This window comes from Notechis scutatus, chromosome 2 (genome assembly GCF_049901735.1).
Source record: "Notechis scutatus isolate UNSWTSFEM ecotype Mainland chromosome 2, rNotScu1.2, whole genome shotgun sequence".
NCBI lineage: Eukaryota > Metazoa > Chordata > Lepidosauria > Squamata > Elapidae > Notechis > Notechis scutatus.
This window is the reverse complement of record NC_142010.1, coordinates 190,366,666-190,391,890: the sequence shown is the minus strand read 5'-3', so window position 1 is coordinate 190,391,890 and position 25,225 is coordinate 190,366,666. Positions and strand designations below refer to the sequence as shown.

The window sequence follows — 25,225 nt, the reverse complement described above, 5'->3', positions numbered from 1 at the left end:
TTGAATGCCCCACAGTTATTTGAATCACTGGTGTATGAAGTGCTCCAGCTTCCAGATGCTGGCTCCAAGTTAAGGTCCTGGTTACCACCTTTAAAGCCCTATATAGCACAGGACCAAGTTACTTGCAGATTGCACCTCCCTGAAGATACTGGCCGACCCTACTAGGTTAGATAGGGGGATGCCATCTGATGAGATCTCCAAGATCCTGTGGTGCAATGCAGCCCCTCCTTCCTGGGAAGCCATACTACATTCCACCACGAATATACCCTCTTGGTGACATCTCAGCTGCTTGGAACAGCTCCCACCTGAGATCCTAGGAAGTCCCTACCCTTTTAGCCTTCCAGAGGGCCATAAATATTTGGCTTATCCCACAAGCATTGGGTTAGGATGGAGGTTGAGCCAGAGTTAACTCCAAGGTTAACAGGTAGTAACTAATTAACATTTCATCTTTCCTAAGCAGCTGTTGTTCTGTTTCCAGTGTTCTGTTAGCTGTGGAGAGGGAACCCAGACACGAAATGCCATTTGTAGGAAAATGCTAAATACTGGACTTTCTGCCATTGTAAACTCATCACTGTGCCCATCTCTGCCGCTCTCCTCCTTGGTCAGACCATGCGTGCTCATGACTTGCTCAAGTGAGTATAGAAGAAGATCTGGAAGAAAATTGGGAAGATTGGGACAATTTCCTGGCCAAAGAAACTACATGAAGGCTAAAGAACTTAAAGGCAAAACATTTGGAAGAGCATAGTTTAGGGAAGTATAACATAATACTATAATTATTAACATTAATAGCAGGACAGTGCGAGAGTAATGTGCTTTATACATTCATTTAAATCAGGGGTACCCACTCTCTTTCAGTCAAATGGCTGCAGTCCAAAACATAGATAGGGTCAGGTCAAGGAAGTAGATGAAAGCAGAACAGCACAAAAATATATATATATTCATTTAAATTTAAATATTAGAATTAATGTGGATATGCAGTGCAAAGTGCTTTGGAGTAGCCATTACTAGGGCTTCCTTAAATCAAATATGCATTTCTTTGGGATCAGAAGGCTACAGCACAAGCCTAGATAATGATGCAACCTTCTTAAAGAAGTACTTACAAGAGATTATTTGTTGATTAAATCTCTATTTTCTGTAAATTTTTCAGAAGTGAAATTTCATCTAGTTCCAAAAGAAAGATGTTTGTTTGGTTTACTGAGTTGGAAGCTGCATTTTATGGTCCACTTGCAGATCCCCATGTAAATCACATCCCAAGCTCAAATTTTCTGTAGTAACTTCCCCATTAAATGTCCTGTATAGATAGGGTATCATACTACTTCGCCATAGGCATCACCCATCAGTGATATGAAGTCCATGCAGGAAACACACACATGGGCACAGCACAGAGGCATTAATGGAAAGGAAAAAGAACCCTTAAGTCTCCTTTAGTCTATTAGGTTGAATGTGCAAATGTGATGTGACACCATATCCTAATAATGTTACTTACATTCCAGGATATCAGAGACCAGCTCACAAGCAACCCCCCTTAATACTGGCTCAAAAGAAAGTTTTCATCCAGACAAGAAAGCAAAAGAAGCTCCATTTTGTTGTTGGTGGATACGCCTACTTGTTGCCCAAGACTTCCATCATTCTTCGATGTCCTGTGAAACGATTCCGGAAACCAATGATCACGTGGGAGAAAGATGGCAAACGACTCATCAGCTCTGTTCACGTGACCATCGCGCCGTATGGATACATGAAGATCCATCGATTAAAGCCCTCCGATACCGGCATATATACCTGCACAGCGGGACCAGCTCAGGAGCATTTTGTGATTAAACTCATAGGAAGCCACAACAAATGTACCGCCGCCTTGTCATCTGGGATAAAAGAAGACGAATCCTCAAGGAAGGTCAGTCTGAATGAAGCTTTGCAGGGCCAGGAGAAACATCAGACTAAAATTCTCTTCAATGGAAGCAAAACTGAAAAACGAGGACTTGTCTCTGATCCTAGCCACCAGTACGATGACATTGTCTCAAGGCTTCTGGAATACAGAGGCTGGCCCCGGGTTAGTGCGGAGCCCTGGGAAGCTCAGGACTCCACAGAAAGAAATATTTCTTCGGAGGAAGATCAGGGTCAGGACTACAACCTGCCTTTCACTATGGTCGCCAGTCAGGATCGTTTAGATGATATCTTAAAAAATTTGTCTCAACAGCCTGAGGAACTGAAGGATGTCTATAGCAAGCAACTTATCTCCCAGCTGGCCCATGAAATTTTCAAGAGCCACTTGGAGCATCAGGAATCTTTTTTCAAAACCCAGGGAAGCAGAGTCAGCTCTGCATCAGTGGAATTTCCGTTCACTAAGCATTTTTCAGAGTTTAACAGATTACTGAGAACATCTTCCTCCGAAGCCCACTTGTCCACGTCTCTAGAACTCGTAAATGGTTCGCGTGGGCCGCACAAGAAACCTGCCATCTTGAAGAAGATCTCTGCAGCACAACACCTATCCGCATCTGAGGTTGTTACCCATTTGGGGCACACTGTGGTTCTAGCCAGTGGGACATTAAGTGTACTTCTTCATTGTGAGTCTGTTGGAAATCCAAGGCCAATCATTACCTGGGCGAAGAATGGAGAAGCTGTGCAGTACAACAAGAGGTAATAAAATGCTAATTTCATCTACACACACATATACATACAAAATTTTGATTTTCCTTTACTTTCATGCATTCTTTTTGCATTGTCTAATGGCATTTTTTTCAAAATACATTATTTCAACTGTCATACTAATGGATATATTAGAGATGATTCTATAGGAGCAGATAATTGATTGAATAAAACTCTTAGTTGTTTAAAATCTAGGACATTCATTCCTAATTTGAGATCCTCCAGATATATTGGATTACAGTTTACAAAATCCCCAGCCCCCAATTGTTGAACATAATCATGGGGAAACTGTAAAAAAAAACCACAGGTTTAGTTCTACTCTGCTTTAGAAATGAAGCAGAACAGTAGACTGTTATAGTTCCGAGTGGAGGAAAAATACTATTTTGAATTTTTCCCTATGTACAAAACTAAAACCTACTATGTAGAATACTGGCACATAATGGAAAAGTTTCTAATTAAGCTGTCCCACCCCTCATTTGCAATTTATAGAGAAGGTATTTTTAAAAAATCAAGGAAGTGTTTTTGAAATATGTAAGGAAAATTTATCCAGTTCTATCATTCTAGAAATATACCATTTTATTTAGATGCAGGTTGTGTAGAGAGTTTCTGCTCTGCAGTACAGGGATCTTTATAAAATTGGTTCATACTACAGTTTGCAGAAATGAAAGATATATGGTTGCATTCTAAAAGGGACTGTTTTATAACAACCAACACACGTGTTGAAAGTATTAGCAAATTGGAAGAATTACATGGCTCTAGAACAGCTTTTCTGACCTTTCTAACTATAGATTAAGGTCGTAAGCTACATCATACTCAGAAAATCTTTAAAGATTATTCAGGCAATGTCAGGCTAGAGCAGGGGTGTCAAACTCAATTACATTGAGGGCTGCATCAGGGCCGTGGTTGACCTTGGGGGGCCGGGGGGGGGCATGCCCGACTGGATGTGTGTGGCCGACTGGGTAGGTGGCTGACTGAGTGGACATGACACCACTCCCCAAACTGCTGGCATGTTTCCAGGGGTGGGATTCTACAGTTCGGGTGAACCGGATGTTAAAGTTACATCTGGTTCGCTGAACCAGTTCGCTGAACCCACCCCTCCCCTCCCAGGAGTCTCCACACGGCCCATATTCGATGGAGGTAACAGCAGGATCTGTGCGGAGGCTCTGGGAGTGGGGAAAATGGGCCTTCCGGAAGTCTGAAAATGGGCCTGTTTCCGGCTTCTGGGGGGCCTCCAGACCCCAGGGGAGGCAGTTTTTACCCTCCCAGAGGCCCAGGGGAAGCCTCCAGACTCTTGGAAGGGCGAAAACAGGCTCCCGGGGGTGTGGAGGCCCACCGGAAGCCAGAAATAGGAAGTTCCAGTAAGCCATGCCCACCATGGCCACATCCACCCAGCAACTGGCCGACGAACTGGTTGCTGGGATTTTTTAATCCCACCCCTGCATGTTTCCTCTTCGCATTGGGTAGACCAGGCCGAAGCTATGCAGGCCTAATCTTTTCTCTTCTCACTGGGTAGACTGGGCCCAAGCCATGCTGGCCTGATCTTTGCATTTGGGTAGACAGGGCCAAAGCTACACTGGCCTGATCTTTCCTCTTCACATTGGGTAGACTGGGCCAAAGCTTTGTGGCCTGATCTTTCCTCTTTGCATTGGCTAGACCGGGCTGGGCTGGCCTGATCTTTCCACATCGCATTGGGTAGACGAGGATGGCCCTGCGGGCCACATCCAACCACACTGCAGGCTGGATCCAGCCCACAGTTCTTAAGTTTGACACCCCTGAGCTAGAGCAACAAAAATGGAATGAATTTCTGTCAATTGCCAATTAGATTAGATCTCTTAATTTAATGTCTACATTATATTTTATATATATATATATATATATATATATATATATATATATATATATATATATATATATATATATATATATATATATATATACTTTTGATTTCATGATTATGTGTTTGTCCTTCCTTATTCTAAACATTTTAGAGGAGTTTTGAACAATCCTATCTTCCATTTATAATTGTACAGTGTTTACTGAAGTTGTTTGCATCTTTTTTTTCTTACTGCAGAGATTCCATTAAGAAAGAGACATGTTATTTATATTCCACCATTTGGATGCAGCTCTGATCTTATCCAAATTGATTATATATTTAAAATATTTTGATCCTTCCTAGCCTCCAGAGAATTCTAGATGGCTACAGATGATGCGGTACATATGAGCAATGGGTACAATAGGTCAAGGTGTTTATCCATTACAACCCTAATTCATTTAAATTCACTATCATGGTTTCTCTTTAATAAATCCCAAGGATTGTTATTCATTGATATTGCTAGGCATTACTTAGGGATTCTTAGTTTCCCTCCCCCAAAACTCAGAGGTAACTGAGAAGGGATCTGACTTGAAGCCAATTTAACTCTGTAATATGGATATCATATGTATTTAGTTGTTTCAAAAGGAACTGAAATCCTTAAGTAGAAAAATGTGTGGCGAGCTTGTTTTATAACCTACTTGTTGCTGCAACTCTTCCTAACTTTTTTATGTACAGTTAATATGATTTTTGATAAATGGACAGTATTTCCATGGGATACAGCCATTTCCCCATAGTTTGTTCGAGTATCTTTGGTGGAAGCATTCTCTTCACACATATTGCAAAGTTACATCATAAATGTCTTTACACGAGGATCACAATTTATTTCTCCCATGATTTTTTAAATCCCAAAATAGTCTCAGGGCAGGTTGCATCTGGACTAAATCACCCATTACTGGTATCAAATAGATCACACGAGGCAATATAAGTTTCTTTTCAGATGCCACGTTATGGGTGATGAAGAAGGAGGTTGCTTATAGTAAGAACCAATTTAAACTGCACCAGATCCTCAAATTCAGTATCTTAGCAAATATCTCTATTTAAACCTATATTTCTGAGAAGAAAATAGGAGTAATATTGCTTAAATATTTCTTCTTTTGATGTCTTTCAGGGCAGATATTTCCCTTTAATATCATTTTAGTTAACAAATATAGGATATCCACAATATCTATCTATCTATCTATCTATCTATCTATCTATCTATCTATCTATCTATCTATCTAATCATCTATTTATAATCAATCTATATCACTCTATCTTTATCTATCATCTATTTCTATCATCTATTTATAATTTATCTACCGTATATACTCGAGTATAAGCCGAGTTTTTCAGCACATTTTTTGTGCTGAAAAAAAAACCCTCGGCTTATACTCGAGTCAGATTCCCCTCTGAAAAAAAAATGGTGTGGAGCTACGGAGCTGGGCAGCCGCTTCCCTGCTTCCGTGTTTCCTTTGCAACTTTTAAGCATGGGGGTAATTGGAAGCAGAAAAGTTCTTGCATGAGGATATATTGTTTTTTTTTTAACTGTTTTTAGGGGGGAAAAGACCCACCGCCATGTGAGAATGCTCAGACACGAAATCTATCCGCCCGAAAATAAGTGTGTGTGTGTGTGGGGGGATTTTTAACAGAGGGAAGATGTAGGGAGAAGGCAAAAGCGACGGAAGATCCTTCAGGGGAAACTGAGGGGGAGACTCACCCTTGGTCCAGATGAGCCCCCTTCCCGCCCCTAAGGAAGCAGAGGCAGCCAGCAAGGGCAGGCAAGCCCCACTTCACGGACTCTGTCCGTCCTCGCTCCCACCCACCCACCCACCCAAAGCCACGAAGTCCCCAATCGCGCAGCCCAGAATCGCCCTCCCTCAGGGGCAGTAAGGACGCCCAGTGTTTCCCGAGACAAGAAGCTCCGCCATGCAATGAAGCGCCCTGGCTCTAGGCTCGCGGGCTCAGAAAACAACGCGAGCCGAGGTCGCTGGCTCCGCTCAGCCGTTTCCTCAGCCCCAGCTGCTTTCAGTCCGCTCGGGAGGGTGGTGGTGGCGGCGGCGGCTCACGTTGTTTTCTGAGCTCTAGGCTCTAGGCTCTAGGGCTCAGAAAACAACGCGAGCCGAGGTCGCTCGCTCCGCTCAGCTTCGTTTCCTCCTCCTCCTCCCGAACGGACTGAAAGCAGCTGGGGCTGAGGAAACAAAGTTGAGTGGAGCCAAAGCGACCTCGGCTCGCATTGTTTTCTGAGCCCGTGAGCATAGAGCTCAGAAAACAACGTGAGCCGCCGCCACCACCTCCTCCCCCTCCTTCCGAGCGGACTGAAAGCAGCTGGGGCTGAGGAAATGAAGCTGAGCGGAGCCAAAGCGACCTCAGCTCGCGTTGTTTTCTGAGCCCGCGAGCCTAGAGCCAGGGCGCTTTCATTGCACGGCGGAGCTTCTTGTCTCGGGAAACACCGGGCGTCGTTGCTGCCCCCTGAAGGGAGAGCGATTCTGGGCTGCGCAATTGGGGGACTTCGTGGCTTTGGGTGGGTGGGTGGGTGGGAGCCAGGACGTTGACTTTAAGCGCTGCCGACCAAGTGTTTCACAAATACCAGTGGGACCTCCGTCCACCACCACCTCTCCCTCTTTTGCCTCCTTCCTTCTGATCAATCAGGTTTTCCCAGTATTTGCTCACAGCTGCGTGCTAGACGTTGAACGCGGGGATTTCTGATTCCTCTTACACGCGCGTGGATATGCCGCGGGGCATTTTCTTCCAAACGCCCCACGGGCAGAGAACACTGACTTTCATGATAGTGAGATCATTTCCCAAATTAATTGATTCACTAACCCAAAAGAAGAAGATGTTGATGACAGTGGGAGGCAGGGGTCACTCTCCCTTGCAAAAAGCAAGAGCCGTTCTTATGATCTCTCTCTCCCGTAATACAGTCAAGCCCTTTCCAGCATGCGCGATCCGCCCCCCCGCTTGCACCTTGCAAATGCAAAACCCCGGATTTTGCATTTGCAAGGTACAAAGCTGCGGCGGCAGATCGCGCGTGCTGGAAAGGGATTGACTGTATTACGGGAGAGAGAGAGAGAGAGATCATAAGAACGGCTCTTGCTTTTTCTTGCGGGAGAGAGTGACTCCTGCCTCCCACTGTCATCATCATCTTCTTTTGGGTTAGTGAATCAATTAAACCTTTCATGATAGTGATATCGTTTCCCAAATTTCCCTTAAATCAGGGAAGAAATCACAAAAACTTTGGACTGAGAATAAGCCTGTTCCTACAATGCCATTTTTGTTCACTGCAGTGTGAAAAGTGTGAAAAAACACACTTCTTTTTCTTCATCTTCTTGTTCCCTATTTACTGGTCTCTTTCAAAGAGGAAATTGTGAACATCAAACTTATTCTCAACTGTCCTAGTGAAAGTTTTTATTGGTATCTATTTTTATTTTTGAAATTTGCCAGTAGGTGCTGCATTTCCCACCCTAGGCTTATACTCGAGTCAATAAGTTTTCCCAGTTTTTTGTGGTAAAATTAGGTGCCTCGGCTTATATTCGGGTCGACTTATACTCGAGTATATACGGTATTTATAATCTATATCTAATGTGGAGATCCTATATTTGTAGGATATACTGTGTATAGATAGAAAGATAGATAGATAGATAGATAGATAGATAGATAGATAGATAGATAGATAGATAGAGATAGAGATAGAGATAGAGATAGAGATAGAGATAGAGATAGAGATAGAGATAGATATAGATATAGATATAGATATAGATATAGATATAGATAGATATAGATATAGATAGATATAGATATAGATATAGATATAGATATAGATATAGATATATATGGGCTTTTTCACATCCATTCTTTCACTTTCAGCCTATTCCAGAAAAATTTAGACTTTTCAAAAAATCAGAAACATTATCAGATGCAAAAAATCAGATGCATTATGAACACCTTCATTTAAAATATAATTTGAGCACTCTTACCTGTGATGTTTAGCAACATACACAGTTACATAGGAAAAATAAACTCTAACTGATCAAGGAGCAATCACTAAAGACATATTGAGCAGTTTATCGTGAGCAATGCCTGGAGAAAAAATATGAATTATATTTTTATAAGGCATTTCAGGTAAATATGTTTTCTGTTCTTAATAGGCAGAGAGTAGGGTCCTATACCAGGGTTGATGTTCATTTTGAAAGTTCCTCTAGATCAGGGGTGTCCAACCTTGGCAACTTTAAGACTTGTGGACTTCAACTCCCAGAATTCCACAAGTCTTAAAGTTGCCAAGGTTGGACACCCCTGATCTAGATCTTCTGAGCTAAACTCACTTAACAAATTTCTCACTTAACAACATAAATGTTGGGCTCAATTGTAGTAATAAGTTGAGGACTACCCTTATTTTTAAGTGTGGATAGCCAAAGACCGCTAAACAGTATCCTACTCTTGACCTGAAGCCTTGTGTTGTAATTTTGCTATTAGCTATGTGTTAACATCTAAGAGTATGTTGTTTCTGAAGTTATTTAAAAGTGCTGATGTGTTGGAAGGGATACAGGTAGTCCTCAACTTAGAACCATTCATTTAGTGACCATTTAAAAAGCACTGGAAAAAAAGGTAACCTACAACTGGTTCTTGCACTTAAAATTATCAGAGAATCTCCACGGGCACTTGACAACCAGCATGTATTTTCGAGAGTTGCCATGTGCCAGGGTCACACGATCACCATTTGCAACCTTCCCAACCTGCTTCTGACAAAGTCAAGAGGTGAAGTCGGATTGGCTTAACAACCACATGTTTCCCTTAACTCAGGAGTGTCAAACTCAAGGCCCGTGGGCCGAATCTGGCCTGTGATGTGATTAGATCTGGTCCGCAGGGCTGTCCTGGAAACAGCCCATGGCTTCTACCGCCTCAGCGCCAGGCCAGCTGGGCGCTGATCTACAACTTGGTGGTGGCCATCCGGGCTGGAATGTGGTCAGCTGTAGATCCATGGGGCTGCCCTGGAACCAGCAAAGGGCCACCCCCACCCTGCCCCCTGGGCGCACACTGGGGACATTGGATCTCCCAGCCCTGTCTGGCCACCACAGGCGCTGACATGAATGACATTGAGCTGACCATGCCATCAGCTGTGACCATGCCCTCCCCCCGAGATCAACCACAACCCTGATGCGGCCTTCAGTGAAATCGAGTTTGACACCCATGCCTTAACTGCAGTGATTCATTTAACAACAATGTCAAAAAAAGGTCACAAAATTGGCTGTGACTACTTAACAACGGCCTTGCTTAGCAATGGGAATCCTGATCCCAATTTTGGTCATAAGTCAAGGACTTTCTACCTACATTAGTTGATGTGTCCGGAAAGCAGAATTTTTTGCCAGTCCGTGTTTCCTCCGTGTGTAAATTATGAGCCTGGGATTAAACCTCCACATCCTGTGACCAGGGTCAGCCTCAGAAATGAGAAGGCACAAAAGAGTCAACCCAGGGGAACCCAAAATTAATTTTAAACGCCTGTTTCTCTGGAATATCTAGCAAGTTCTTGATTTATCCAAGGTGCAATTCAGCACTGCGGTTTAAATATACCATTAGTTTGGTTGCTGCCTTCCTTTCAAAGTGGTTAGAAAGTCTCCTGATTTAACGATTTCTATAATTTACTTTCATTTGCGGTGTCATTGCATTTAAAAAACATTTTTCCCCTGGCAGATAGAGCATTCAATTTTTTTCTACTACTAAAAGAAAACATTAAAAAATGAAAAAGTACATTTTTCCCCCTATGTGAGAACAAGAATGCATTTGTTATGGAAAGCACATGCAGCCTTAATCAAATATAGGCCTATGGTTTAAATTTGGTTGGACTTCGTCCTGTAAAAATACATTTCTGGCATTTAGAAAGTTGTATGTGCAGCTATGCATTGCCAGTGGTTACATCCTGTTGGGAAAATGCGCATAAAGGCTTTTCTTGTTTATATATATGTTGTTAAAGCTACTAGAGGGATGCTTTTCTTCTGTGCTGTTAAAGGACATGCAGGTTACAAAAAGTCCATACAAAAATTATGTTCAGAATTGAGCATATACTGAAATCGTATACTGTCTTGTATCTTGAGCAACCCTGCCTTCGTAATATTGCAGCACTAACGTGCTGTTTGTTATTAGAGAGCGAATAATTTCTATTAGTTCCAGATTTTGCGACACGTGTATCTGAGTCCAGCAGTTTCCAGAGGTCAATTTTCAGGGTTTGCCATTTTTTCCTTTCGCTATTCCCTTTAATTGGCATTGTCTTGTAGAGCTACTCCACACCACCTTCCAGTTGGGGTGGGCATGGGATGAAGAGGTTGCTCCTCTTCCAATGTGATTGTATAGAAGAGTCTTCCTCAATCTTAGCTGGTGTATGTAGACTATGTGGACTTCAGCTCCCAGAATTCCCAATCAGCATGGTGGCTAGAAGAAGTCAAGGAGCAGGAAAAACTAAGCAAGGCAGGATGGTCCAGGATAGAACTTCTCAAACTTTTTCAGACCGTGGTACCTTCTTGTTCAAGTCCTTGGCCCCTGATGAAGAGGCAAAACTTTGTTGTGCTTGATGAGCTTGTTTCGTTTTGTGAATGAAAGCAAATATACGTGTCCCAGTATAATGTTGCAGGATCGAATTTGAGTCGGTCACCAGGACCAAAGGTTTATTCTTCCAAGCTTTCGGACCTGTTCTGGAGCCCATTCTCAGGGAACCTCTCTCTCTCCAGAATAGTTCTGTTTTTCTCCTTAGCCTCACACAGAACTCCATCAAGTTTTATGCAACCCTAAGGTTCAAAGGAACACAGTTTGGGAAATCATGATGTAGGAATTGGCAGCTGGGACCCCCTCAAGACCTGAGTTTGTACCTCTATTGCATTTATAGATTGAAACACTTTGTCGATATACTCTTTACGGAGTTAGGTGCCTTTGCATATCTGAAATATAAATATGTATTTCCGACAATGTAATTTGTAAAACAGGCCTAATTACGCTATTTGGGAACTCTGTTTTTGAAGCGTTATGTCTGGTTGTTCTGTGGAATTTAGACACATGAGTGTGTTTTTTGCACAAATAGTGTGCATTTGTGTTGGGAATGTCCTTCTCATTTATTTCTCTGTATGGAAAAAGCCAAGCAATTGGTCGACTTAATGTATCTTTCTGAATATCCCAATTAAGATCATTTTTTGTATGGTACATTAGGATGATCAGGAAGAAGCTGGTGGTGAAAGAGAAGCCTTCTTGCCGTACTCTTCCCTTCTCCCGTCCCTGTTTCTCTCCAACACAATGTTCAATGGGTGGGCTTAATCTGGTTTTCTTTAGAATGTGCCACCCATGGTGCTATGAGGGAGATCAAATATCCTTAACTTTGTGGTTCATGGGCTGCCGTTTTCATTCAAGGAGGAAAAAAAAAATCTCATCAAACCCTGGTAAGTGACTAGGCTTTGATTGCATTTGGATGGGCTTTCTCACTCCAGTTCTCTCATCTTCTTTTGTCTACTCCGCCAATTTTTTTTTCCCTACTACCATCCTGACAAAAGAAGTTATGGAAAACAGCTGCTGCAGTTTTCTTGTGAGAAAAGCAAATTTGCCTATAGGCTGTGTCATTAATTCAACCTGAGCGTGATTGGAGGCAGGTTAGAGCTTCGCAGTGGGAGCCATGCTATTAAACATATGCTTCTTGGTGGGTCAAGGCCACCCAGGGGCTTCAAGAGACCCAAACAAAGCCAACTTGGAAGCAACTCCTGCAAAAGGACATTATACAGTATATCAGTTGAACCCACAATGCCAAATATCTGGCATTATTCCTGAGACCTTCTATACCAAGACGAATCTCAAAATGGTTTAGAAGTTTATATCCACCCTCTGCTGCCCAGGCCTGTCCATATATTGCTTACAAAGCCTTCTTCATTATGAGGAGGCTTCGTTTTGATTTTGCTTGCGCACTGGACATAAGATTATTAAATTTCTTTTTTCCAGAAGTGTCAGGTATTACCCATCATTAAAACAGAAAATACTGCTGAAAATAATTTGTTCTGAAAATGATAGTTTTTAAATACATGGCTAGTGTTTTCATATATAACAATAACTAGACAGCCCCTTGTTTTATTATTTCAGAGATATTTCCTTACCAGGTTTGAAAAGTTCTGAAAAATTCAGGGATATATTCAGAGATGTATCTGCCTCCAAAAGAGCCCATGATGAACTGTATAGCATAGTTGAGTACAGGAAATGTTTTGTGACATTTTGTATTATGTCCTCAAATGCTTTTAGCATAATTTTTGTCATATAATGTTTTATAAAATTCACCAAATTTCACTTCTATGGGTATGAAGAATCTCAGATTTTGGACATGTTTTATAAGCTAACCCATTTTGAAGTACCTTGAAATGTTTTGCCCTATTATACACCATTTTGCTTAGTTACAGATTACAAACACAAGAGTTTTAATAATACTGTGGTGCTCAACTGCTTTGAAACTCCTCAAATTTGATAGTCAATGCATTTTGCTGCAAAAAAAATTTTTTCGGTACTTATCCTTTGTTTGATACTCGACACACAAGCTAGAATTTGTCAGTGTCGGCTGCCTTGTGATTCAATTCATTATTCCTTATGGGAAAATTTTGTTTGGTACTTATCGTGCCTCCAGAACCAATTAATGATGAGTATCAAGATATCCATCTATGTAGATTTAGTTCAGTATCATTCATTGAATGATTTCCAGCTGTTCGGGATATTTCTAACTGAGGCTGCACCTCTTTAAATATCTTTTGAAAAGCTTATGGAACTGATCACAAAATACCCTAAAATACACAGAGATGCAATCTTCATACAAATTTAGTATGAAAAACGCATACAATGCAAAGAGATTATGCCATGAATTGCATCATCTACTCAGCCTTTAGTCTTTCTTTGCAATGAAGATGAATAAAGATTATTATGTTTTGTTAACTCTTTTTTTAGGCAAATATAAAAACACCCCTTTGCATTTTATCTCTTTATTTGTTGCCTGAGCCATCTGGTTTATCCCTATTCTGTCTTAAGTTCAGATCAATTAAAGAGTTATTTACATAGGTCTGAATTGCAATTACATAGTATAACATGGGTGACAGAGAATGCAGATAACCGGTAAATTATAAAACCAACAATTCAGGTTCAGTTTAGAAATGATGTTTAGCTTTCTTTTTTCTTTTTTTTCAAAAAAATGAAAAACAGCTTCTTGAAGCAGAAGAATTGCAGGGGGAAAAAGAGAGAAAGGGGCTGCTTAAATTTTCCTTCTTTGGGTTGCTCACACTCTCTCCCAGATATATTGTACTTACATCCAGCAGCTGCTATTCTGTACTATGTCATCTCTGCTGGAGTATCTTCAGGGCTCACCAACTGTGGGGCACCAGAAAAGTTATTTGGTGGCCCTGTGCTCTTAGGGAGGGAGACTTTCTTGTTCTTGGCAATTTTACAGAAGTAGTTCATCATTGCCTTCTAAAATGTTTTTCAACTTTAACATTTTGGTTGATCGGAGTCCTACAAAGCAGTAGAGCCAAAGATTAGCCAAAATTTAGGACATACAGGGGATTTCTTTGGTTTTCATTCTGATATCCCTGTTTTATAGATCCACTCAAATTTTCTTCTGTTTCCCACCTCAAAGTTGCAAGACTTTGCAGTCAGTTTTAACAATAATAGTTAAAAAAAAAAAAAAGGATTGTGAAGATATATATTGTAATAATGTTTAGAGATGGCTCTCTTTAAGCACATATCCCGCAGGGCAAAAATGCAAACATAATGTTTGTTAGGGACTTTATCTGCGAAAAAAAGTTTTACAAAAACTTTATCTGGTCATCCAGGAAATAACCAAAAAGGTGGTTAGAAGCTCACTATGGGTCCCTCCACAGAGCAACAAGTTAGGCAGTAATTCATTGCTCTGACTGGCAGGGTCAAGTCCTTTGGGCACGTGTTTCTTTTCCTGAAACTTGCATTCTATGATTTGATGACAGGATGTCAAAGCAGAGCCCTGAAAAAGCCCTAAGGAATTCAGTAACTGTAAGATAGTTAAAATACAAGTTCACTTTGGAACAGATCTTGCCCTGACCCAATTGTATTCCAGTTTATACAACTGAGTTTTAAGGGACCTTCATCTAAGAGCTGTCATATCCTGCTCTTGTCCCAGTGGTAGCAACGCCTCTGTGGCAAAACCCAGATTCTGAATTTTAACTTCAGTTTTATTCTAAGATAAATTGGAATATTTTGATCAGGATAAGAGTTGTCAAGCTTTGGGGTTATAATTTCAGATACATTGTCATTAGCATTGATTGGGCAATCAGTAGATTCCTCCAAATATATTCCTTTTACAACATCAAGAGCACCATGGTAAAATCAATGGAATATGTCCTTTAATAGTTTCAGAAACTCTTAAATTTTAATACTTACATGATGAGAACATTTGAAAGAATAGAACAGAACAGAATAGAATAGAATTCTTTATTGGCCAAGTATGATTGGACACACAAGGAATTTGTCTTTGGTGATGAAGATTTCATAACCAGCCCTTTGTAATATTTCTTATTATCTCATATTGGGGCACTAATAAAGACAACTTTCCAGGGAAAATGCAGAATAGAGGCCCGACACCAATTACATGACTATTTTTTGAACGAAATATAGTAGAGTCGTGAGGCCAGACTCTAAACTTAGCGTACTGACCACTTTGACAGGCAGTGGGAGGAATACAAAAAATCAGCAATACATTTTGCTGCAATCTTCACATTTTTCAAGTTGGTAATGATGCAAGATGTCTCGTCTGTGCAATGGCTTGTAAATATCAAGGTTGATATGAGATAAAATGATAAAATGTGCATATTTTAAATAATAGCAGACTATAGATGACCTCCCTAGTTTGGTATCCAGTCATTCTCTCTCAGCAAAACCCATTTCATAGGGTTGTTGTTGTGGGAAAAATAAGAGGAGCAATGTGTGGTGAGTATGTTCTCCACCTTGAGTTGTTTGTAAAAATAATAAAAGTGCACTATAAATAAATAAACAGTACTGGTACTGCATCTTTGCCATCTCGAGTTATATATGAAAAAAACAGGATGAAAAAAATCTTTTTTAAAATGTCATTCTGAATACAATTATTCACATAGTTTTAACCTTTGTCTGCTGTTTTTTGCCTCTGGGGTCTTACCCAGAAGTGCTGAGTAATAATTTTCTTGGCATCCAATTTTTAAGACTTAACATATTTGTCTATCATTACAGGATTCTTCTTCAACCGGATGACTCCTTGCAAATCCTAGAACCAGTCGAAGCCGATGTAGGTTTCTATACTTGCAATGCAACCAATGTGTTGGGCTCTGATTCTGTCTCCATTGCCATCACATTAGCAGGTAACACATTCACAGCACTTTACACAACTCAGAAATCGTCCTGTTCTAGCAGTTTTAAGCACAAGCATATAGGGAGATAACTTCCAAGGTTAAAAATCCTACCGATGTTGGAATCTTTTCAACTTTATTGAACTTTTAATTTTGTTTATTGATATTTTCCCCAAATTTGATGTCTTGCTCTAAAAATTTCATGAGACATTAAATGCTAGCTTGGTACATTTAACTCTTTCATGTTCTAGGAATATTTGTAGAGAGGGCAATTTAAATAGCATTGGTGAAGCTTATCGTTTTGTAGAATTTATTTTGGGTTTGGCGTGTGAGAAGTATATATGCCCAAATTTCAAGGATGGAAGAATGTGAACAGATCTTTTCCTTTATGTTAAGATCAAGAGCATTGCCAAGAACTAGGTTTGGCATTATTTCAAGATTCTAAAACATACTCCTGTTTTAGAATTTCCAGAAGAAGTCTTGAAGTCAGGTGCCAGATTCAGGAAATATTCTGATTTATGCTTTACTATACATATACTCACCTCTGTCCCTTAAACCATTATGATTGGTCCACAATTTGGTAGCCAGTGTCTCCTATCAGACCCCTCCACCTTTACAATTCCACTAGGCCCCGACACTGAGACTTGGAAGCTAAGCAAGAGGCTGGTGATATGGGAATATTAACATTTTGCTATTCCCATAAAAGAAAACAAGAGGCTGGTGATATGGGAATATTAACATTTTGATATACAAACAGAGGGATTTTAAATTGCTTTAAATTCTGGAATGTCTTCTTTTTAATATGCACTGGTGTTTATATTTTAATATTATTGCCGAGATGACTATTTAAGTTCCATTTTCCCACTTCTATCATCTCTGTATATTTCAGCAGATAGAGCAATTGATTTTGGTTCAAATGTAAAGATTCAATCATTCAGTGGCTGCTGAAATATACTGATGTCTTGACCAAAATAATGATTGCACGGTAATGGATTTACCTTTATTAAACTTTTAGGCCGAAAGTCTAAAAAAAACCCTCTCTCTGCTATGTTTTGTTTTTATGGGTATTTCTCCTTTTAGTAGAAGGATAAGGATTTAATTTGTTAAATCCATCAGAGTGCGATGTTTTGACCTCTTTTTTTATGCTTGGTGGTAGCTCCAATTTTTTCTATAAATCTTTCTCTCTTAGACTGGATTGTAAAAGAACCAGACATCTCATTAGCGCTGAAGCCAAATTAATAGTAATCTCCCGAGAGTCAGTGAGATTCCTCATATTCCTGAAGTTAAGCATTGCTCTAAATAATTGGTTGGATTGCATGTTATCTGCTCAGTCAACATCTTGTAAGGTCAAGCTCTTTCTTTCCCCGTCTTGCAGACAAAGCATGGCTGGCACACTTCCCGTCACTGGCAAGCAAAAGCTCAGAACGGATTAAGTTTCTTGTTTACACCAACAGTTCAGATCTATGACAAATTAAATCTTTGTTCACTTGGATCAACACGAATGAAAACGTTTCTGGGAAGAGCAGTGATGAGCAGTGTGAGATTGTGCTTGCTTTAAACTCTTTAGGTGCTTGGCCAGCAAGAAGCTTTTAGTAACACGCATAAGTTACAGAATGAGAAAATGAAAAAAAAAACTGGCTTACATTGTTCCAAAAGTTCATCCATTCCAGATTGTTTTGTCCAAAACGGAATTTGGTTCTGTAGTGGTTCTCATGCTTTACACACAGGAAATGTCAGGTCAGAATCTGGATTCCCTCTTGTTGAAAAGTGCTACCTAATAACCTGGAGAACTGCTAGCTGTTGCAAATCAGCATCAACAGGTTTTTGGCTACGTATCAATAGGTTTGCTCTGTATAATGTGGCCTTAATTATTTGGATGAACAGTTGCAATAAAGGGCCTCTAGAATTCCACAAGTAGCCAGAAGAAAAACAGCTCCCGGTACTACCCCTCGTATTTAAACAAAGTGTACATATATGAGGTGCTTGCTTTCCTAGTTCTTTTAACCTGAGAGAATGAAACTATCTTTTAGTAGCCTGTCTCTAAGAACATTGATATACATTTACAGTAGTTGAACTAATGAATCAATATGCTGTGTACAAAAGTTCTGGGAACTGTCTACAAAAGGTTCTAGGGTAAACCAACCAAATGCTCGCCCACCCGGCGCAGCCGCGCCTTCACCAAACAGGACCCACAACGTTCTATCAATTTCAAACCCCTCTAAAAACTCCACCAGACTTAAATTCTAGAACAAAAGCCCGTCAAAAGCACCCGCACCCAGCCCAACCCGCCACAAGACACCAAAGTCCCACCACGTCGCCCACAGCCCCCGTGGTCCCAACCCCAACCCCCCCTCACCCTAAAGGCGGGCCACCACGCACCCTGCCTATGCCTTACTTTTCTATAGACATCAGCACTACTTAACAAACAAACCATAGAACTTATGCAGAGGACATGGATATATTAAGACAGCCAGTTTGGTGTAGTAGTTAAGACATTAGGTTAGAAAACTGTGAATTCTAGTCCAGCCTAGCCTTAGGCCCAAAGTCAGTTGATTGACCTTGGGCTACTCACTCCCTGTCAGCCCTTAGAAGAAGGCAGTAGCGAGGTACTTCCAAAAATGCCATCAAGAAAACTGCAGGAACAAATGAATCCAGGCACTCACATTCCAAGGCACATGTGTGTGAAGGTTTCATCTCAAGCTTTACAAATCATAGAGGGTTTTTTTTAATTCCTTATGTCCTTGTTATGGGTAGGGGTAGGATTGCCAAACAAATGGCAGTGTGATGATAGACTTGTGTGGAAAGAAAAACAGCCTTTGATGCTACTATTATGAGCCATGGAAGTTAGCAAAAACTTTGAATACAGCTGCAGAAATTTTATCTTGCCATCTGAAGTATTTAAAGGTTAGGGTATGATTGTAGTATTTAAACCAATATGTTTGGAGTTACTTCAGACAAAGTAACACCTAAAGTAAGCATGGGGTAGATGGGGGAACCGTGTGCCACAATGAATGTAAAACTGAAGTTTAATGATGAGAAATTAATGTTTGGTAAATTGACATTTCTAGAACTGTCAGATGGCCTGATCAACATATCTAGAGTTAAACCCCACTTGGGACTTATCTAGAAGTTTGCATGCAATCCTTTCTAAACCTTTTATCTGGTGTGATCTTGGTGTCTAACTGATGGTTAACTGATACTTTTTTCTGACTCAGGATCCAGATTCTGATCTAGTTTAGACAAAAAACTACTTTAGCATTAGCACTTAGACTTATATACCGCTTTATAGTGCTTTAAGTCTTTAAGCGGTTTACAGAGTCAGCCTATTGCCCCCAACAATTTGGGTCCTCATTTTACCCACCTCGGAAGGATGGAAGGCTGACTCAACCTTGAGCCTGGTGGGATTTGAACTGCCAAACTCTAGGCAGCTGGCTGCAGAGGTAGCTTGCAGTACTGCACTCTAGCCACAGAGGCTCCTATAAAAAACTACTTTAGTATTGTATATGGAAAGCTGCCACCTTACCACTATCCTCTTTTTCTGGCACAAAATCAGATTTATTCTGTTTCTAACTAATCTCAGTTTGTCACAATTTCCAAAATAGAAGCAGAAACCTTATTCAAACTGTAGTTGATCTAAATAATTCGAGATTTAAAAAAATCATGGCTTGATACAATGCTTTTCAGTTTGCTTTAGACTCCAAAATCGCTCGAGAGAAAAGTGGGGTTTACTCCAGATATGTTGATCAGGCCATTTTACATTTCTAGAAATGTCCATTCACCAAAAGATTAATTTCTCATCATTAAACTTTGCTTTTACATTCATTGTGGCATCCGCCCCATGCTTACTTTAGGACAGGAGCGTCAAACTCAATTTCATTGAGGGCTGAATCAGAGTCGTGTTTGACCTCGGGGGGAGGGCGGGATGGACATGGCTAGGGTGGATATGGCCAACTTGACGTCACTCATATCGGGGGTGCCCGTGGTGGCTTGAGTGCTCTGCCAGCAAAAACGAGCACCCAAGCCCCGTTTCAGCTGTGACAGCCTCCTGCAACCCTCTGCCAGTGAAAACGGAGCTCGGGAGGGCCGGTCCTTCGCTGTTTCTAGGTCAGCGCCGTGGACCAGATCTAAGCACCCTGCGGGCCAGATTCGGCCTGCAGGCATTGAGTTTGACACCCCTGCTTTAGGAATATCCCCACTCCCCCCCCAAAAAAACCCATCAATACAGCTGTTTCTCCTTAAAAACACAAATATGGTAAAACAACATAGACTTAACAGCAGTGCAACTTAAAGCATTGAAGTAATTAATTCATTCTGATCCAGGTAAATGCTTGAATTTTAAAGTTTAATGCATAGCAATCCAGGCTATAAAGAGTCTTTGCAGTTTGTATATTCCCGAGGGGCACATTCCAAAGGTTTTAACTTTAGACTAGTGTTTTGGAAGGAAAGCCTCTTCCTTCAAACCACAGTTTTGTTCCAAGCCAATTTATGGAGCCTAATCAATCACTGTCTGATACATGCATGCGTGTAGGATCGTAAGACCCACAAGACACACACATTTAGATTGTTTGCAGGTTTTCAGTAACCAGCAACAGTTTTTTCTAATAAAATCGCCCGTGCCTTGATTTCATTTTCTCATGCAAACAAATTAGGAAATGCAAAATCTCCTGGGTCAAATTTTCTAGATGCAAAAGCTGCTTTTGGGCAGCTTCTGAATAGCCTCATCTGTCAAACACGAACCACAGGTATCCAGTCATTCAGCAGCTTCAAATCTGGATACCAAGTTGTACGAATGTGATAATGTGCAATTAAAACAACATTGCGGTGAAGGAGGGGAGGGCAGGACTCCTCAGAGGAAGTGGGCAATCTTGGTTCAGGCTAAATGAAACACTTGGCTTATTGATTAATTTAACACATGAGTTTGCAAAGGGCAAATGTTTCCATTTTTGGAATGACAAATGACTTTTTATAGGCTAACGGCAGACAAGTATTTTAATCTAATGAGAAGATCGTGAAAAAAGAAACCGTGAATTAGAAGACCACTTGCCAGTTGAGGTCTCTGTTTCTCTATGATTTAGGAGCCCCCAATAAAATATGAGAATTGTCTGAACTTTTCATGACTCAGCCAAACATGTTTGTGGCTGGATATTCCTTTATTTTGACATTTAAAGGACTCTGCATGCAAATGATATAAACAAAAGCTGCATGCTTTGGTGGGTTACTTCTACAGAATGGGACTAAAATACAGCCAGTTACACATAAAAGTATATTTTAGTTGTTATGATGGCTTATGGATTTGTGTTAGTGACCTATGTATTGGGGGAAGGGGAGGCATAGAAGCAAAATCAGATTTCCCTATTTTTAGTTGATGCTGCCAACTAAAACACCCATAATTCTTCCTCCTCCTTTTCCTTCTCAACTTACACCCATTCTTTCCATGCCAATTCTTTACCCTTCCTGCTATTGTAGATTTATAAGGGATTATTATTTTTTAGACATTATAGCTCCTGTCTTGGCCCAAGCTCATGAATTATGCAACCCCACCCATTTCTCCTTCTGATGGCCTATGAACAAGCTCACATTGGAGCGAGGCCCCACAAAATCAGCCAGCATTCAGAACTTAACCCACATTCAAATTTTAGGAAGTGGATGACCAGAATGCAGATAGGTAAATCTGCATTAAGGTTTATTGCAAACCATCCTAAAAATATGAGTTCCAGGTATAGCTATGAAAGAAGAGACAGACATCACGATCTCCAGAACTTAAACTATATTATCCACTTAGCTTTTGTTAGGCTCTGCTAACATCGTCAGAGTGTAAAAACTACCATTAAAGAGATATTCACCTTTATGCATCATTGATCAATTATTGCACACATGATAGGCCCATCCACCCTCCTCCCACCTGTGATTAGCTCTATTGTTTTTACTTCAGACATGTTAATCGATGGAGACTTAACTCCTATTGCTTCCTCCCCTACCGCGCCCCTCTGTATTCGGCCCCACAAGGGAGGAACCCTTTTGGGCATGTAGATTCATCCTGCAAAGGCATAGCCAGTCTGGGCCGAATACAGAGGGGCCGGCAGAGCTGCCTCAAGTCATAATAGACATGGACAATGAGGAACGAGCCGGGCTGATTATAAGATCACGGGCAAAACAACAAATGAACCTGGTTGATATATCAAATGTGCCTGTGAGGCGGAGGTCCGTTGGTGTGAGGGAGGGAGTCAGAGAGAATGCCGTTAAAGTAATAGCTGACCGTTCAGCACCATTCCCTGGGGATTAGCAGCCTAAGCGGGGCGCGGTAGGGGAGGAAGCAATAGGAGTTAAGCCTCCATCGATTAACATGTCTGAAGTAAAAACCATAGAGCTAACCACAGGTGGGAGGAGGGTGGATGGGCCTATCATGCGCTCAGTGGCTACCTTGATCAATGACGTATAAAGGTGCATATCTCTTCAATGGTAATTTTTACACTCTTATGATGTTAGCAGGGCTAACAACAGCTAAGTGGATAATACAGTTTAAATTAAGGTTTATAGATTTCTAGGGTTTTCTCTCACCTTGCCTCCCTCCCTATAACATGAGTTTTCTACGATTCATTAAACTTTGCAGCATTCTTATTTTTAGACCATCAATTTACACCAATTTACATCTACTTCTTTAGTTTCCAGGCGCCCCATATGGAAATTTCCAAAGAAAGATGAGAGTCAAGTACATAAGACCTTAAGGAAAAACATAAGGATAATTTAAATTAGCATTGTAGAAGTAATCAAAGCGAGTATAGTATCTGCATACAATTAGATGTCAAGACTGTGGTTTAATTAGGCAGATAATAGCTTTAGTTACATTTTGATTTATTGATGCAACTGACTTTCATTTCTCTAGTTCTACAGCCAATTTGCTTGATTAAGGGAATTGTGCAGAATAAATCTTAATACATAGCTGGGTATGCTTATAAAAGCAAGAGATATTTATTGAGTATCTGTTTATAAACTGATGTGTTGTTTGCAATCATATACAAATTGTCAATGGTTTTTGAAACTGTCCCCCCCAAGATTATTATTTCCATTATATTTCACTCCCATTTGTCTTGGTAACCAGGTTTGTATGCTGTTTTCATTGCTTAGTCCAGCAGAAATCATTTACTGGTATAAATCTAATAAATAAATAAATAAAATAAGTTGTAATGAGGGGTCCTTGGTGCTCTCTGAGCTTGCTTGTTTCTTGCAGACGTTGTATTACCCAAACTAGGAAACAGTTGTTACCCAATTTGGGTAATGAAACATCCACAAAAAAGAAAGAAAGCTCGGAGCGCATCAAAGATCCCTCATTTCAACCCTGAGCTATAAAAATTCTCCTTTATTGATTAAGTTGTAACTATGCCTGTGCTTTGTTTCTTGTCTTATTTGTTTTATAATTCATGGTGTCTTTACAGGAAAACCACTGATAAAGACATCAAAAACCATCGTGACCAACCAAAACTTGCCAACTATTTCTGTTGATATCGGAAGCACAGTGAAAACAATTCCAGGAGTAAATGTGACCATTAACTGCCAAATTGCAGGTCTGTTATAACTAGATTAATGAACAGGCTTAAATTTTCATTGCATTTGATTTGAAATATCATACTAAAGCATTTTATTGGATTGCTAAGGATTGCTATGCAGTGCTCATCGGTGGAAGAACATAATTTAATGCAGATTTGAAATCCAGCTCCAAACATTGCCTGCAGCCTTAGAGTTGCTTCCAGCCAGCTTAGAGTATTCTGAGTGAGATGAAACAATGATTTAAATCAGTGTAAGGTAGTTTCATAGGTTTGGAGCATGACAAAGCAACCATCATTTCCATTTATTAGCCAGGAAGGCCTTAATATTTCAATTAACTATAGAACGCTTTAGTTCTGTTTTATGCAAAAATGAATTATGCATCTACCTGCTTTCCAACTTTTCAGAAAAAATCTTTATACCGCACAACTGAAGATTGAAATGTAGCTTAAATGATAAGGCAACAAAATTTGAAATCTGTATTAGTGCAAGGCAGAAAAATAAAGAACAGCAAACATATTAGAACATCAGGGAAGTGCCTATGGACCAAGCTTTTATGAGACAGCTTAGCCTTTTATGAGCAATGTAACGTGTATTTTGAGTAAACCTACTAAAAAGCTCATTTTGGGGGAAAGCAATCCATAATTTAGAAAAAGTAATCAAAATAATAACAAATGTGCCTCTCTGCCATATTTTAATATACAAAGTGGTTTGTAACATATATTTTTATTTCTGGACTCAGGAAGGAATATGTTCAGGAATTGTGGCTTCCTGCCTTAATACCAGGCCTTGGTATTAGGCTTGGAAACAAGCAGGAGTCAATGAAATGAGAAACCATGTCCAGTTTGGATCAGAGCTGCCAACTTTACTGACATTTCTGGATAATCATAGAGTAAAGCCTTAAGTGTTTTTCCTTCAGCCACCTTGGAATTTATGGGGAGAAGGGAGGAAATTGTAAGCTAATATGAGAGAATGGATCATAAGGTATTATTCCATATTGAACATTTCTGGCTTTGGGATCTACAGGAGTGAGCTATATGAGCAGAAAACAAGAATTGGGTAGAACAAGGGATAGAAAATAATACTTTGTAATTGATGGATGATACAGACCACCAAAAGGATAATCCTTAATGACAACGAATTAGTGAATTGTTTCATTTTTTGGTCCAGAGGTACCTGAAATATTCTTCTTCCAGCTAGGGATATGATTTCTTTTGTATCATTCATACTTTCTCTTTGAATACAGATGAAAGTTGCTATAAGTTTTCCCAGGATGATGGCCAAGAAGACTATGTCTCCCTGATATACAGATAGTCTTCAACTAATGACCACGATTGATCCCTACATTTCTGTTGCTAAGCGAGACTTTTGTTAAGTGAATTTTGTCCCATTTTGCAACCTTTCTTGCCCCAGTTGTTAAGTGAATCACTGTAGTTGTTAAGTTAGTAACACAGCTGTTAAGTGAATCTGATTTTTTTCCATTGACTCCACTTATCAGAAGGTTGCAAAAGGGGATCATGTGATCCCAGGGACACTGCAACTATCATAAACATGAACCAGCCTCTGAAGTTTGATCCCGTGATTATGGGAACACTGCAACAGTCGTAAGTGTGAAAAAAGATCATAAGTCACTTTTTTCAGCGTCGTAACTTCAAACGGTCACTAAATGAACTGTTGTACATTGAGGACTACCTGTATTCTCCCCCATTTGCTATTAAGACTGTGGATGATAAATTACACTTTTTTTAAAAAAAGTACTATGATTTAAGACAAGGGTCTTCAAAACTTGACAGCTTTAAGACTTGTGGACTTCAACTCCCAGAATTCCTCCTCCAGT

General features: G+C 40.2%; 1 protein-coding gene across 1 annotated transcript in view; it reads left to right on the top strand.

Moving 5' to 3' along the window:
* ADAMTSL1 (ADAMTS like 1) overlaps positions 1 to 25,225 on the top strand; it is a 252,080-nt gene that overhangs the window by 189,154 nt on the left and 37,701 nt on the right. The window contains exons 18-21 of the mRNA XM_087957646.1: positions 479 to 632; positions 1,494 to 2,634; positions 15,731 to 15,858; positions 23,280 to 23,408. Of these exons, the coding sequence (XP_087813772.1) occupies positions 479 to 632; positions 1,494 to 2,634; positions 15,731 to 15,858; positions 23,280 to 23,408 (1,552 nt within the window). The remainder of the gene's footprint in view (positions 1 to 478; positions 633 to 1,493; positions 2,635 to 15,730; positions 15,859 to 23,279; positions 23,409 to 25,225) is intronic.